At 44.9% G+C, this 14512-nt stretch overlaps 1 protein-coding gene across 1 annotated transcript in view; it reads left to right on the top strand.

Moving 5' to 3' along the window:
- The window catches only part of Fam102b (family with sequence similarity 102, member B), a 56611-nt gene that overhangs the window by 31289 nt on the left and 10810 nt on the right, over positions 1-14512 (top strand). Inside the window, exons 4-6 of the mRNA NM_001163567.1 lie at positions 3577-3693; positions 7962-8008; positions 10904-11007. Of these exons, the coding sequence (NP_001157039.1) occupies positions 3577-3693; positions 7962-8008; positions 10904-11007 (268 nt within the window). The remainder of the gene's footprint in view (positions 1-3576; positions 3694-7961; positions 8009-10903; positions 11008-14512) is intronic.

Here is a 14512-nt window from a genome sequence, read left to right as displayed (position 1 = left end):
ACTCTATCATATGTTTTATTGAGTGTAACTGGGCCTTATACCCACCCCTAACTATCTGTGGCCATAAAAATGGGTTGCTATTGTTAAATTAGACTAAGCACAATGTAGCAATGATAGGAGGATGGGTCCCTCTGTATGCACAAAGTACAGAGATGGAATCTCTGGGGGATTAATAGGGTACAGAGCATTAGCAGGCAGATAAGCAAGGACTACTGTTGCTGGGAACTGTTCATGAATTTATGTTCTCTTCTAAGAGCTCTTAAGACAACATTCTCTCACCTTTTATGGACTATTGCCTTAGACTATGCCCACATTATTTTCTATTGACAGCCCCTGTTGGCCACCTGCTTCGTCTGGTCCCTGTTGTCTAACTCCATCTTCCTTAATCCTGCCAGAGTGATCTTTCTAAAATTAAAACGTGATCATATCATTCCCCACTTTTAGTTTCTCAGTCATTATTCATTGACTGTAAAGGAAATTGGAAATTCTATAAGCTGGTAAAGAAGACCCATTGTGGTTTGCAAACCCCTTCTGCTACCTCATCTCTTCTACCTGCCACCTGTGTCCTCTGTCTCTCTCTTCTCTCCTGTCTCTCATCCTTGGGAGGCTTCTTGCTGTCGTACCCCTCAGAGAGTATCTATCTTTGCTATTTTAGCTTCTTTGCCTTGTGACTTGACACCATGCATGTCTTCCTCCCTCCCCTTATCCTGTCAACTCATGTATCATTAAAGATTCAGCTTAGTCATACCTTCCCACTGAGAACTTTTCTTCTCCTCTCTTGTGTGTCTCCCTTTTTACCACAGCATTTATCAGCACTGCAGGAATTTGCTTTCTGTTTTCCCATACCAAAGTATGAAAGTAAGAATAAAGGACTCGAGGATAGCTCAGGGCACAGCATGAGATAGGCCCTGGGTTCCATCCCAGCAGCAAAAATGGGGGAAACATTCTATATTCCCAGTTTATGCCTAATGTTACCTGAAATACGAATGTGAAGAATTCTGAATCAGTTAATGTCTATCACAAATGTGGTATATACGCATGACATATTTATGAGACTTATATGAAACCCATGTATAGATAGATAATTCATGTGACATTTATCTGTATGGAGCCAAAGTAAGTCAAAAGGAAATATGAGTCTGCAGCACATTGCTGTAATGTGTATAATGTGAGTTCTTTGAAGACAGAATATTTTTCATTTACCTCACTATTCTCCAGGGTCTAGATAAGACTAGCACATAAAAGGTTGCTTTCTTAAGAGCGACTGTCTTGCTTGGGTCTTGCCACTACACTGAAGTACAGCACACTGGATGACTTAAACAAAATACATTTAGTTCTCACTGTTGTAGATGCCGAGAAGTCTAAGGTTAAAATGCCACAGATTCATAGCAGAGACCCTTAGTGACCATATAAACAGTATTGGAACCATAGATGGCAAGTTATGGGCAGATAGTCTTTATTTAAGACTCCTTTATTAGCATTGGAACCTTCATGTGAATAGAACTGGAAAGTATTAGATTGTCTAAGAGAGTGAGTTCAAGAGCGTTAATGGCATTGAGTTGACTATGACACTTTATGGCCAGCAGAGGTAAGGGGTGAGGAGGGAAGGGGGAAGTTAATTTATCCAGATGGTCAGAGATAACATAGGCAACTCTTTCAAGAAGGGTTGTTCTTGTGGTTTTTCTTTGCTTTTGTTTCGATGGAGGATGAACTGAAAAGTGATCCAGTAATACAGAGAGATGTGGGACAAGTCTCAGTTTGTTCCTTATGATAGGAGAGGACCCAGCATGTTTGTGTGCTGGTGGGAATGAATGATCTAGTGGGGAGGGGTAAATTAGAGTGCCAAAGAGCAGGAGAAACTACAGAATAAACACAGAAAGCAAGAGGCCTCAGGAGCACAGCCACGTCATCTAAGGTATCTGAATGGGAAGGTAGCAGAGGCCCAGGTGCAGGCAGTTGAGTGGCTGTGGCTGTCAGAACGAGCTTCTGGAAGGATGATTAGTGCTCTCGGTCACCCTTAGTTTCCAAGTGAAATAGGCAGCAAGGCCAGCCAGAAGGACAAGAGCGGGAAGAAGCCCTGGAGCTTTGAAGGGGAGAGACGTAGGCAATAGATGATCAAGTAAGTTACACGTGTCTTCACATGCTCACACAAGTGTTGCTTTGCATGGACCTACCCTGGCCTTTTCTTCACTAAGAGGCAGTAAGACCAGACTAACCATGTGTAAGTTAAGCAGCTGTTGCCTGTGTCTTGAAGTGCGCCTGGTTTGCTGTATTGAGGGCTTACACGATTCTCTAGGCTCTTACTCTTTACTCTCTGTATACCAGTTCAAAACCAGTGAACTAGTGATCCAGTGTGCAACTAAAACCTTCCCATTGCATGACCCTGAAAGTGGGTCTAGGGAGATGGCTCATGGGGAACGTTCTTGCTGCACAAGTGTAAGAACTCGAATCTAGAGCCCCAAAACCAAGCACCATAGCACACAGCTGTGCTACAGTGAGATGGGAAAGTGGAGACAAGAAAATCCCTGCAGGCTAGCGGACCTGCCAGGCATAGCACAGTGGCAAACAGCAGAGACCCTGCCTCATCAGGTGGTAGAAGGTAAAGTCCAAAGCCTGAGGTTGTCCTCTGACCTCTGTACGTTCACTGTTGGATGTGCGTACCTACGTAGACATATATGTATACATACATTATACACACAGAAATCCTTGACACAAGCAACCTCAGCAATATTTGAAACATCTGGTGTAGTTTACTGCATGTGTGTAGAGATATGCACACTTTGTTCATCAAAATTGTGTACACTTAGTTATGTAGAAGTAGACTGCTAAGATAACAATGACAGAGGGGTACACTTGAGTCTGGGTTAAGCAACGTCACAGGGAAAACTAGAGCAAGCTTTGATAATGGCTGAAGGTGGCATCTCTGGGTAGCAATGTGGAGGCAGACAAGTTTAGACTGAGCCGGGTAGCAGCAGAGAGGATAGAGGTGGGACAGGATTGTGAGCATGGGAAGAAGAAATTTCCAGAGAGAGACTCAGCTGGAGATCGTTAGCAAGGCCCGAGTGGAAAAGGTGTCCCTGCTGAAGAAGGGACGAGCTTCGCTGGAGTCCTCTCGTGAGTGTGTGGACAATGAGAACTTTGTACCCTGTAACCACGGGCCCCAGCATAGAGTAGGATCCAGAACTGGAGTCTGAGAGCTTGTGGGTAGCTGCACCTGAGCACAACTGCTTGTTAGCTCCCACCGTGTGGCATGAGAGTCGGTGCTCCTGTCAGTGAGTGCTTGTCTGACAGGCCTTAGTGGGACTATCACAGTTACATGTTTATTTTCATGTGTACAGAAATGTCTTTAGCCCAGCACATCAAACCCATGGTAAAAGATGGATAGAATAGGGAACAGACTTTTATTAACAAGCAAGTATATTAAGGGCCCGCGTGAAGTAAATGCTAAAGCAGGTAGCAGCAAAACAGCAAAGAACCGGAAGGGCTGGGAAAACTCACGGGCTGGCCGTCTGTTTTAAGGAGATATGCCAGAGCATCCTAGATAGGCTATTAATATGATTCTCTTTCTTTTCATAGCTGGGCTTTGCAGATCTAAACCTGGCAGAGTTTGCTGGATCAGGAAATACCACCCGCCGCTGTTTACTGGAAGGCTATGATACCAAAAATACAAGACAGGACAATTCCATCCTTAAAGTAAGCACTCTTCTTCGAGATCTACATGCCGATAAGAGACTGCCTCGCACTAAACACGGGCATCTGTTGCCATCGATACGAAGGGAATCCATCCTGAGGTCATAAGCCACCACACCACTAGGGAAAGACCCTTCCACACCATAGAAGTGGTGAAAAGTAATGACCATCTTTACGGTCCAGTGTGTTTCTCATCAGTGCTGTGAACAAATAAATACACCACCACTGCCACAGAAGCGCTTGCTGAGAAGGACCATGACGATTAAACACATGGCTTAAATATAGATAGGTATCAAGGTCAGAAAAACGACTTAGTAGTTTAAGGTACTCGCTACACAACCATGAAGGGTTAAGTTCAGACCCAGTGCATGTAAGAAGGCAGGGGTGGTTTCAGTCATACCTGTCATTACGTGCTGTGGGGGGTGGAGACAGGAAGGATGTTAGTGCTTGTTGGTCATCAGCATAGCTATGAAATGCACACTCTGGGTTCAGGGAGAGACCTTGCCACAGAAGAATAAGGCTGAAAGTGACGGGAGGAATTCTGATGCACTCCTCTGGGGTTTGTATATGCATAGGCTCGTGCACTTACACAGACATTCCCCCACGCTGCATGCATGCATACACACACACACATACACACACACACACACACACACCTCAAGAGAACTTCCAAAGAAGCTGTGATGCATTCATAGGGCCTTGGGTTCTCTTGTAACTAGTGAAAATGACCGGCAACCTCACTCATGGGTCTTATTTCTCCAGGTCTCAACAGGTAATCACAGAGAATGGGCGCTTCCTAAGGTTGATGGAAGGATTGTGTGAGATCCATTGGGAAAATATTCAGAAAGTAGCTTGTACCTATGAGCATCTTTTTCCACTATATTTTGCTGAATTAATAAGTTACCTAATGAGAAGAAAGATAGATGGGTAAAAACCAAGTGGTTTTAATTCCAAAGTTGCTATAGTGGAGAATCACTTTATACTTACAGTTTAAGCTGTTTCCAGTGAACCTCTACCTCTGGCAATATAGAAATTCGTGAACTGGTTCTTATAGGTAGTCCTCCGTTGCACACACAGCAGCTTTAGGAAATGCAGGACGGACAGTTGATATGGAGAGGGAAATTATTTTAAAAGAAAAAAGATGAGGAAATGTCAGTCGTGGTGGTACACCCCTATAATTCCAGTACTCTGGGGGTGGAGACAGGGAAGACCAGGGGTTCAAGGCCAACCTTAGATACATGAGACCCTGTCTCAAAAACCAAGGTTGGGAAAGAGGACATTAGAAAAGCATCATGCTAGGAACTTGAAGTCTATTTGATTTTGTTGTCACTTGCACATACCCCATGAGATTGGCAGGTCTAGATAAATGGGGAACAGTTTTTATCCCTGATTTATAACAGAGGTGAGACTCAGACCGTGAGGTGCCTTCTGTAAGAGAAGCAGTTAGGGGCTGGTGGAGAGATGGCTCCATGGATAAGATCACTGACTGCTCTTCCAGAGGTCCTGAGTTCAATTCCCAGCAACCACATGGTGGTACACAACCATCTGTAATGAGATCTGATATTCTCTTCTGGTATCCCTGAAGGCAGCTAGTTATGTGTGTCTAAAGACTACTACTACTTATATACTTATATATTTACTTACATACCCCCACTACTAATATACATCAAGAGAGAGAGAGAGAGAGAGAGAGAGAGAGATAGAGTAAAGAAGCAGTTAGTGTCAGAGCTGAGCTCAGCATGCAGGTCTGATGTGTTTGGTGACCTTTTCCCATTCCCATGTCCTCCAACCCCTGTTCACAGAACCCACTGACCATACTGTTGGTTCTGAATGACCCCAAACAAGTTACTAAAACCAGCCTTTCTCATATATGCCTCACATTAAAAAGCATATAGCCCACCAGGTGGTGATGGTGAATGCCTTTAATCCCAGCACTTGGGAGGCAGAGGCAGGTGGATCTCTGTGAGTTTGAGGCCAGCCTGGGCTATGTATTGAGGTTCAGGATAGCTAGGGCTACACAGCAAAACCCTTTCTGGAAAAGAAAAAAAGGCACATAACTCCTCGCTGAACAGCACTGCTTTCAGGGTGTGTGACCTCCTCTCTGTGATAGGTGCTTTAGCCATCCAGTCATCTCCCCCACACTGAAGTTGCTGCCTAGTTTTAGGAAGGTTCCCCTCTCCTACCAACATCTCCTATGTCCCCAGCCCTTCCCGTCTACTCACACAACTGGTGTCTCCATCCCTACCCCTTTCTCATGATCGGTCAATCCCTCACTTACTTCCACTTCCCCATCTGTAGCCCAGAGTGCATAGTTCATGATTATCCCACTTAAACTAACACTCGGGTTCCTTTGCCCTTTGCTGACCCCGGGTATCTCCAGCTCTACCCGGTTTGACTGTGTGTCCTCCCTGAGTCTGTGTCCTGCTGCTGAACATTGCTGGAGGTCACACGGCCAAGTCAGCATTACTGAAATCAGGCTCACCTCCAGCTGGCACCCATACTCTGCCTTTTTTCCCAGTGTATTTTCATTCCCCGTGTTTTAGCTCCGCTCAGCTCCTCCTTTATTGGAAAGATAGAACTCATTAAATGTGTATCCCCTCGTCATCCCAGCATAGAGCTTATTCTTTTACCAGTCTCTCCACTCTGTTACAGTGCATGACTGTTGCCTTGCCTGTGGTTACGATGGCTGACACGACCCTCTTCCCGTTAGACATCAGTGCTTCCTCTTGGACTCTAGAATCCACACAGGCATAATCAAGAATTTTCTTTTCTCCTTGGCTCATCCATTCTATTAGTCATCTGTCCCTTTAATGACCTCTCCTTGTCAATATATAAAGAGAGAGTTGACGTGTACCGTATCTCAAGAACGAACCTCGGCCTCCCACCTCCCAGCACCCTCCCACTTCTCTGATGACTCCCCCATACAATTCCTTTCATCCTAAGACATTCAGATAGACACGGTGCTGTCCTATAGAGTTGGGAACCAGAATGAAGGACCGTATGAAAGAAGAGGCAATAAGAAAGTCAGGACAACAGGATAAGTCTGAGTCTTAAGGACAAAATCAAATAAGAAAGGGGCAGGAGTGGACGTCCTGGGTTGGGTAAAGAGGTGTGAATGAAATGAGGTTGTAGAAGACACATGTCAACCATTAGCTGGGAAGCATGCAGTAGTCTCTAAGTGTCCTGGACTCTGACCCCAGTATGTGTGGTCCTGGGTTCTGCCCTGTGCCAGTTCTGTGATTCAGAAAATATCCCCTCATCCCTATGGTCACAAAAAGACAATGTTACTTTCTCATGGAGTTGTTGAAGATGAAATGAGATGAAGTATATAGAACACAAAGTTTATATCTGGAACATAGATTCCTCACTCAAGCCAAGTATGTGTGTAATCCCAGCACTCGGGAGGCTGAGGCACAAGGATCATAAATTCGAGATTATCCTTGGCTTGTTCAAGGGTAGCCTGGAATACCGAAACACTCTCTAAGACCCAAAACAAAATAGATTCTCAAGTCATTATCATTGTGAATACCATCATCACTATTATCACTCGCGTTAGAATGTGAATTTCGGGTTGGGAATACGGTCTGGTTGGTAGAATGTTTGCCTAGCATGCAAGAAGCCCTGGGCTCAGTCCTCACCACCATATAAACTGGGTGTGGTGGGGCATGCCTGGGATTGAGGCAGCACCAGTATGGAGGAAAAGGAGAGGTTCAAGGCCACACTCTGATGCAGACTCAGTCCGAGGCCGCTCAGAATAAATAAGATTGTCCTGTGGTTGATTCTTAGAAGTTACTCAACATCCAGGGAATATCAACATCTCAAAAGGAAACAGCAAGGATTTCGCTCCAGCCCAAAGCTGGTGCAAAGACCAGAAGCTCTCTGCCCCTTAGAGCCTGGAGCAGCTATCCCATGAAGCCTCATCCTGTGGAGCAGGAGGGCGGGCTTATCCGCACAGGAGTCTGGAGTAAACACAGACAACCCAGACCCAGCCACACGTTCAGGAGGGATTATTACCAGGGAAGTGCTTTTCATTCTTACATTTTCAACAAGAGTTTTAGAATCACAAGGTTTTGGACACCAAAGATCATTTTTAATCCATCTCTACATAAAGCAGTAATTGAATCCTGGGTACACCTCATTACACACTTATTTCATATAATGCTTTCTGGATAGAAAACGTTAGACTAGGCGTTGTGGGAGAAACACCTATTAGCAGAAGCTGGCTTCTGGAGAAATTGTCCGTAACTGACATGTGTTGCTCTCTTGTTTAGGTTTTGATCAGTATGCAGCTGATGTCTGGTGACCCGTGTTTTAAAACGTAAGTTGATGACCAGTAAATGGACTGTTTTCTCTGAAAGCATGATACAAATTGAAGCACTTTTGTAGGTAAATGGTTCCTTTCATAGTAGGCTGGCCTGAACTTCATAGAAGTGACTGTCCCCTGGTATCAAGTAAGCCACTCTCAAAATGATACAAGTTAAGAGATCTTTCCCCATCTTGGGGGTTTCAGGTATAAGGAGGAATTAGACAAACGACAGTTTTAGTTTGCTTTCTGTTTTCTTACTTCTTCAACAAACGCCTGGTAATGTGTGTGGGATTGCATTCTAACCTGCAGTGAGCAAAAGAGACTGCGTTCTCCCATCGTAGACCTTATACTCAAAGAAACAACCAAGAAGCAATAAGCACAGAACCGATCCTGGGAATGGATGCTCTGATGGGGGGCGGGGGAGAGGAGCAGAGCTGGTGATGCCCTAAGGAGCTGGTGCTGTCTTATATGGAGTATCAGGGGAGGCTTTCCTGGATGAGATGACATTTGAGTAGAAACCTGAAGGAGGTGGGACACAGATATTTGAGGAAAGAGTATTCAGGGTGGAGGGAATATGGACAAAAGCCTTGAGGGGGCCTGTACCCAGTATGCTCAAGTAACTGCCTGGAGACCAACATATCTAGAGCAGAGGGAGCGAAGAGCTTGGTAACAGGAGGTGAGGTCAGATGGTCATCTTGTGAGCCACTCAGATGGCCCCACTTACCTTCTGAATAGGATAAAAAGCTACGGAGGTTTCAGGTGAAAAAGATTGCCCTAGTTTATGAAGCAAGGTAGAAAAGAGCCGTGAGAGGGAGCCGTGGAATGACAGTGGAAGAGGTAGACTGTGTGACCGACTCATGAGTTAATGTTTTCTCTCCTGAGAGGCCCCGGGAGGAACAACTCAGAGCTCAGATGTAAGACACAGTGAGACCCACATCTAAAAAAGGAATCTGTAAAACATCCCGGTGCGATCCTTATCTTATGTAGGAGGAAGCTAAGACAGAGCCATTGTCTTGGCCAAGTATGTCTGTGTGGAACCAGAGGGCCTGGCGAGATGCAGGCCCTGCTCTGCTGGACGCCTGGGAGATGTGCACACAGCACACAATACTACAGGGGTAGAGAGCAGTGGAGAGCCACTAATCGCCGCTGATTCTTGAAAGCCAGAAAGTCCTCCCTGAGGGGGCTGCACTGGGCTAAGCTGTGATGATGAATAAGAATGTATTAAGTGTGGAAGGTGAGGAGAGACACTCCAAGAAGAAAAATCAATTTGCACATACACCAGGCATTGTAATGGTACACGGAATATTTGTGGGATATCCAGGATAGAATGATGTCTTGTTAGAAGGTCACTTTTCACAGACTCTAAACATCACTATAAAACTAAAATAATCCCCATTTCTTTGCTCTGCAACCATGCTATATCAAGGAATCCTGACAAAGAATATAAAACATTTTTTGAACAAAAGAAGTAATAGAATGGAACCAACACACTGAAACTGTGTTGCCCTGGGCAACAGAGCTGCAGCAGCCTAGCTAAGATTTCAGATTCTCAGTCTGCTGTACCAACAGTCCCCACCTCCACCCCCCACCCCCTGCTGTGGTCAGCTTGCTCTGTCTGAATGCTAGCTGCCCCTGACTTAGAGCACTCAGCAGAAATGGCTCCTGATTTTTGAAGATAGCTGAACAGGAAATGTAAGAGAGTGTTAGATGTGTTGTGGCTGTAATCGCCTATGGATGGGAAGACAACTGACATTTAAGAATTGAGGCATGCCAGGTGGTGGTGGTGCATGCCTTTAATCCCAGCACTTGGGAGGCAGAGGCAGGCAGATTTCTGAGTTCGAGGCCAGCCTGGTCTACAAAGTGAGTTCCAGGACAGTCAGGACTACACAGAGAAACCCTGTCTTGAAAAACCAAAAGGAGGAGGAGGAGAAGAAAAGAAGAATTATTTTTGAGGCACAGTAAGGTCACTAGTGATTTATGACTGTCATTGTAGGCCCCATTCTTTGTGTGAAACATACACACACACACATATATGTATATATATATATATATATATATATATATATATATATATATATATATATATACACACATATATATTCATTCCTGTGAAATATTCAATGGATTTGTTACCAAGTTTTTTCGTGTTATGTAAACCTATAACTCAGCAGGGCATGGTAGTACAAGCCTATATGTATGTAATCCTAGCATTCAGAAAACTGAGACAGGAGAATTTTCATAAATTCAAAGCTAGTCTGAGCTACATACAGGTTACCAAGTCAGCCACAGCTATTGAGCAAGTTTTATGCCCTGTCCCCACAAAATCCCTAAAATATTACAACAAAAATTAAAATACAACTATTAAAGAGGTTGGTCCAAGTCAGACCATGAAGAGCTGTGAGTGTCATCCTCGGGGTTTGAGCTTTGATCCAAAGGTGCTATTGAATGATTTGCTTTGGCCTTCAGACAGGGCCTCATGTACCCCAGGTTGGTACCCAGCTTGCTACATGTCCTAGGATAATCTGGTCCTCCTGCCTCAACCGCCTAAGTGCTGAATACAGGGCTGTAGCACTATATTGGGTTCTCTCTCTTTACAGTGCAGTGAGACAGTATTCTTCCTATTCCAGAGGACCCAACACCCTCTTTTGGTCTCTGTAAGACCTGCACATGTGTGTACATACACACATGAACATAAATAAAAATAATATCTTTATATAAAAATATTTCCCACATTTATTATACAGGTTTTAAGGTTCTAAAAGATACTTATAGATTACTTAGTAAGGATATCCTAATAAAGAGCTTACTAAGGCCAGATGCTGACTACACAGTGAGTCTCTAACAGTAATTCGAACCTTCAGACTCACACACGGTTCAAGCTCTGATCCTTAGAATATCTATTTACAGGCCTCCTTCCACATCCATGTCAATACCAATCGCTGGGGAATCTGAGTCTCTGGAAGAGGACAGGAAAGGTGGCGAGACCCTCAAAGTACATCTTGGAATAGCAGGTATGGGTATATAGCATCCTGATCTTTCAATTTCTGAAAAACAGTACTATTTTATTTCCAAAAGAACAGTCTGAACCCTGAGGGGCTGGCAAGATGGCTCAGTGTGGCAGGGTGCTTGCGGCCAAGTCTGATGATCTGAGTTCAAGTCTTGGACTGAGTTCAGTATAAGAACAGGACTGCTCACTCCCTTAGATAATCTACTATTTTTCAGTTCTATTCACCTGTCAGTTCTGCCTTAGCGAAGCAGCCAATTTGGGGCTTTGGTAGATCCAAGTTGGTGCCTTGAAACTTTATAATGGTTTCAAGGTGCATGGTACTTAGCACAACTTTAAGATCTATTTCTCAATGGCGGTGCACACCTTTAATCCCAGCACTCAGGAGACAGAGGCAGGCAAATCTCTGTGAGTTCAAGGACAGCCTGGTTTACAAAGTGAGATCCACTTCCCCAGACAAATTTCCAACTAAGGTAGAATCTACCATAGTTGCTAAAAGCAGGGTGGGCAAGATGCCAACCCTGCTGCAGGAAAAGGACATGGGAGTCTTCTTCTATCTCCCAAATGATGGGAGCAGAATGTATTGTTGGAGAGAGAGGAAAGAAAAGTGAAGTGCTAGGATTGACATTTTCACTACCTTTGCAAATGTGCAGTGATGCAGTTTCTTACAAGTGATTGCAAATCGACTAATCGTATGGATACTGCCAATCTTTCCAGTAACTCCTCCCTTCAGCGCTTAAACATCCTGAACTGTTGTTTATACTGAGAAAATATAAAGTAAGCCTAGTACTCTTCCATCCTCCTCTATCTTCTGAGGTCCCAGTGTTGGGTAGATAGACAGACAGACAAGCAGACAGACAGCCATGGAGAAGTATCACCAAGAGAATACACATTTGATACACGCATCACAGTATATATGTAGACAAACTTCTAGAAACCAAGCCTGCTTGCCTCTGTTACTTTTCCTGTTGCTGTGACAAGAGAACTTGCAGGAGATTTGAGCTCACAGTTCCAGGGGTGCAGCCTGTGGCTGTGGGGAAGCCACAGTGGGAGGGGAGGCATCCAGTCACATTGCACCTGCAGTCGGGAAACACTAAGATAAGTGCTGGTGTTGATAACAGCGGGTTCCTCCTCCTCTTCACTCAGCCCAGGGCCTCAGTACAGGAAACGGTTCTGCTCACACATGGGGTAGGTTTTCACTCCTCAGCTAAACCCCACAGACAGGCCCAGTTAGGTGACCCTTAGTCAGACTTCCAGCGAGTTAACATTGCACTGCCCATTGGTAGTTAAACTCGACTGCAGTCTGGTTTGTGCTCTGTCTAGATGTCTACGGTTACCTGATTGCCAAAGCCTGTGGACACTTTTCCTGTTCCCATGACTCAGCCACTAATTCTTTCTTGAAGCCTTCTCTTCCCTTGTCTCCTACCTTCATGTCCTTTCCTCTTCTAGCTTCTTAGGGATTCCTTGAGCCAGCAAGATCCTCTGGTTGTTAAAGTTGCTTGCTGCCAATTCTGAAGACATGAGTTCAATCCCCAGGACCCTCTTGCTACTTAGCTAGTTGTCATCTGACCTCCATTTGTATGCTGTATGGCACACACACACGCACATACACACACGCTCAAATAAATAAGTAAATAAATAACCATAGTGATTTTTTTAAAGCTAAGAATTTGTTGGTAATTACTGTTGGTAATTGAGGGGAGGGAGAGAAAGTTTTCTTCAGGAGTGTAGTCCCTGAGAGGCTCCGGTAAATGGTCCTACAACTCACACACACAGGGGCAGCACTAAGTGGGTTCCCTGAGTTTAAGAACACAGCACATTAAGTGAGGGAAGAGAGAGAGAGAGAAGTACGAGAAGAATTGGAGAGGAAGGAATAGTGGCGAATTTGATCAAAACACATCATGTGCATGTATGAAATTCTCAAATAATAACAAAAAATTAAAAAGAAACTTCCTTAAGGTCCCACGGCTGTCGCTGGGTCCTTCGCTGTGTGCTTGAGGACCTGGCTTTAGTCCCCAGTCCTTCAAAACAGATACTAAGGCATAAAACCTTCCCTGTCTTCTTCAGCCTCCTCTCCAGTGTTGCTATTCCACAGGAGTTCCGTCCCCTCTTAGTTTTCTGAGCAATGTAATCTGTACCCCTGGATTCAACTGTCTCAGAAATGCAATTTACAAATACATGTTTCCAACGTCTCGGGGAAGGTCTCCTTCATGTCACATATCCTACTGAAATCCACATGCTCATCTTTCTCCCCAGCCAGGCTCTGGGTTCTCCGTGATCAGGGCCTCCTATCCCAGCACAAGGCTAGGGACAGGTCAGCATGTGATGAGTACCAATCGTCCTCCAATTCCACATGCCAGTGTAAATTCGCCTAAACTCTTCCTTCTGGTCAGGCAACCTGGCACAAGTTTCTGCTCGGTACCTGACTCTGGGCATCTGTGCTAAACACCTCGCACTCTTAGCTGGATTATAATGAAAACCTTCTCTCTTCAGCCCATCCTGCTTATCCATGTACTAAAGTGATCTTTACCCAGTACAGACTGCAGTGTCATGCCCTTGCTTAAGGTTATGACTTCATTCAGCTCCCAGACAGGTCTTCACAGCCGGCATCTTCCTGTGCCTTCAGCCTCTTTCCTGTCAGTCATCTCCCCGCCGCTCTGTATGCCAACTTCACCATTTGCTTCTCTACCAACAAGGCTTGTTGTGCCCTATGCCAGTCCCCGCTCAGCTAGCTGAGAGGCTCCTACATTGGCAGATCCTGGGCTAGCCTCCTCTACGAGGTCTCCTCCATGTGGTGTCAGGTGCACTGGCCTTTGGGGCCTTTAGTATCTTCTTTTCGGTTGATGCTGTGCACACGGTATTTTGCCTGCATGTGTTTTGCCTCATACTCTGTAGCCCCAGTGTTTGTTTCGTCTACACCAGGGACAACTGATTTGATAAGAGCTTAATACATTTTTATGTAGAATACATTTTGGGAACCAGAAGACAGATGACTGAGATCTGAGCCAGACACTGGGGTAGACCCTCTGGGTGTACGGGAATCTCTACAGTCACCCTGAGAGGGCTCCATTGGAGCTGATCTTTGGGTTTGGGACTGCTGTCGAGATAAACACTTGGGACCCTTGCAGTCTGTCCGGACATGAGAAGCCTTTGCAGAGGACCTGCAGCTTGCATGTTTGACAGCATCTGCTGGCCCAGCTGTGCAGCTGTTCAGTGACAGACCTGCTACTGTGGTAACTGTCACTCAAGTGCTTCCCTTCAGTTCCCACGTTAACAACAGTTCTTGTTTCCAAGTGTTTTACACTAATACTAAACACTAACAGCTCTGTTGTCTGTGGAGGATGGCTGGTACCGCCAGTGCGTAATTGCTATCTAGACTATGCAGGTGATCAGGGAGCTACTAGGAACAGTTTGTGCTCCCAAATAGTACATCAAAAACTAGGTACTATCCTGTTCCTTTTGTCACTTTATTTTTCAAAGTTTACTTATCATCTTATCTTTTTTAGTGTGTG

The sequence above is a fragment of the Mus musculus genome, chromosome 3 (assembly GCF_000001635.26).
Source record: "Mus musculus strain C57BL/6J chromosome 3, GRCm38.p6 C57BL/6J".
In the NCBI taxonomy this organism is placed as follows: domain Eukaryota; kingdom Metazoa; phylum Chordata; class Mammalia; order Rodentia; family Muridae; genus Mus; species Mus musculus.
The sequence above is the reverse complement of the archived record's forward strand: the minus strand, read 5'-3'. Positions and strand labels throughout refer to the sequence as shown.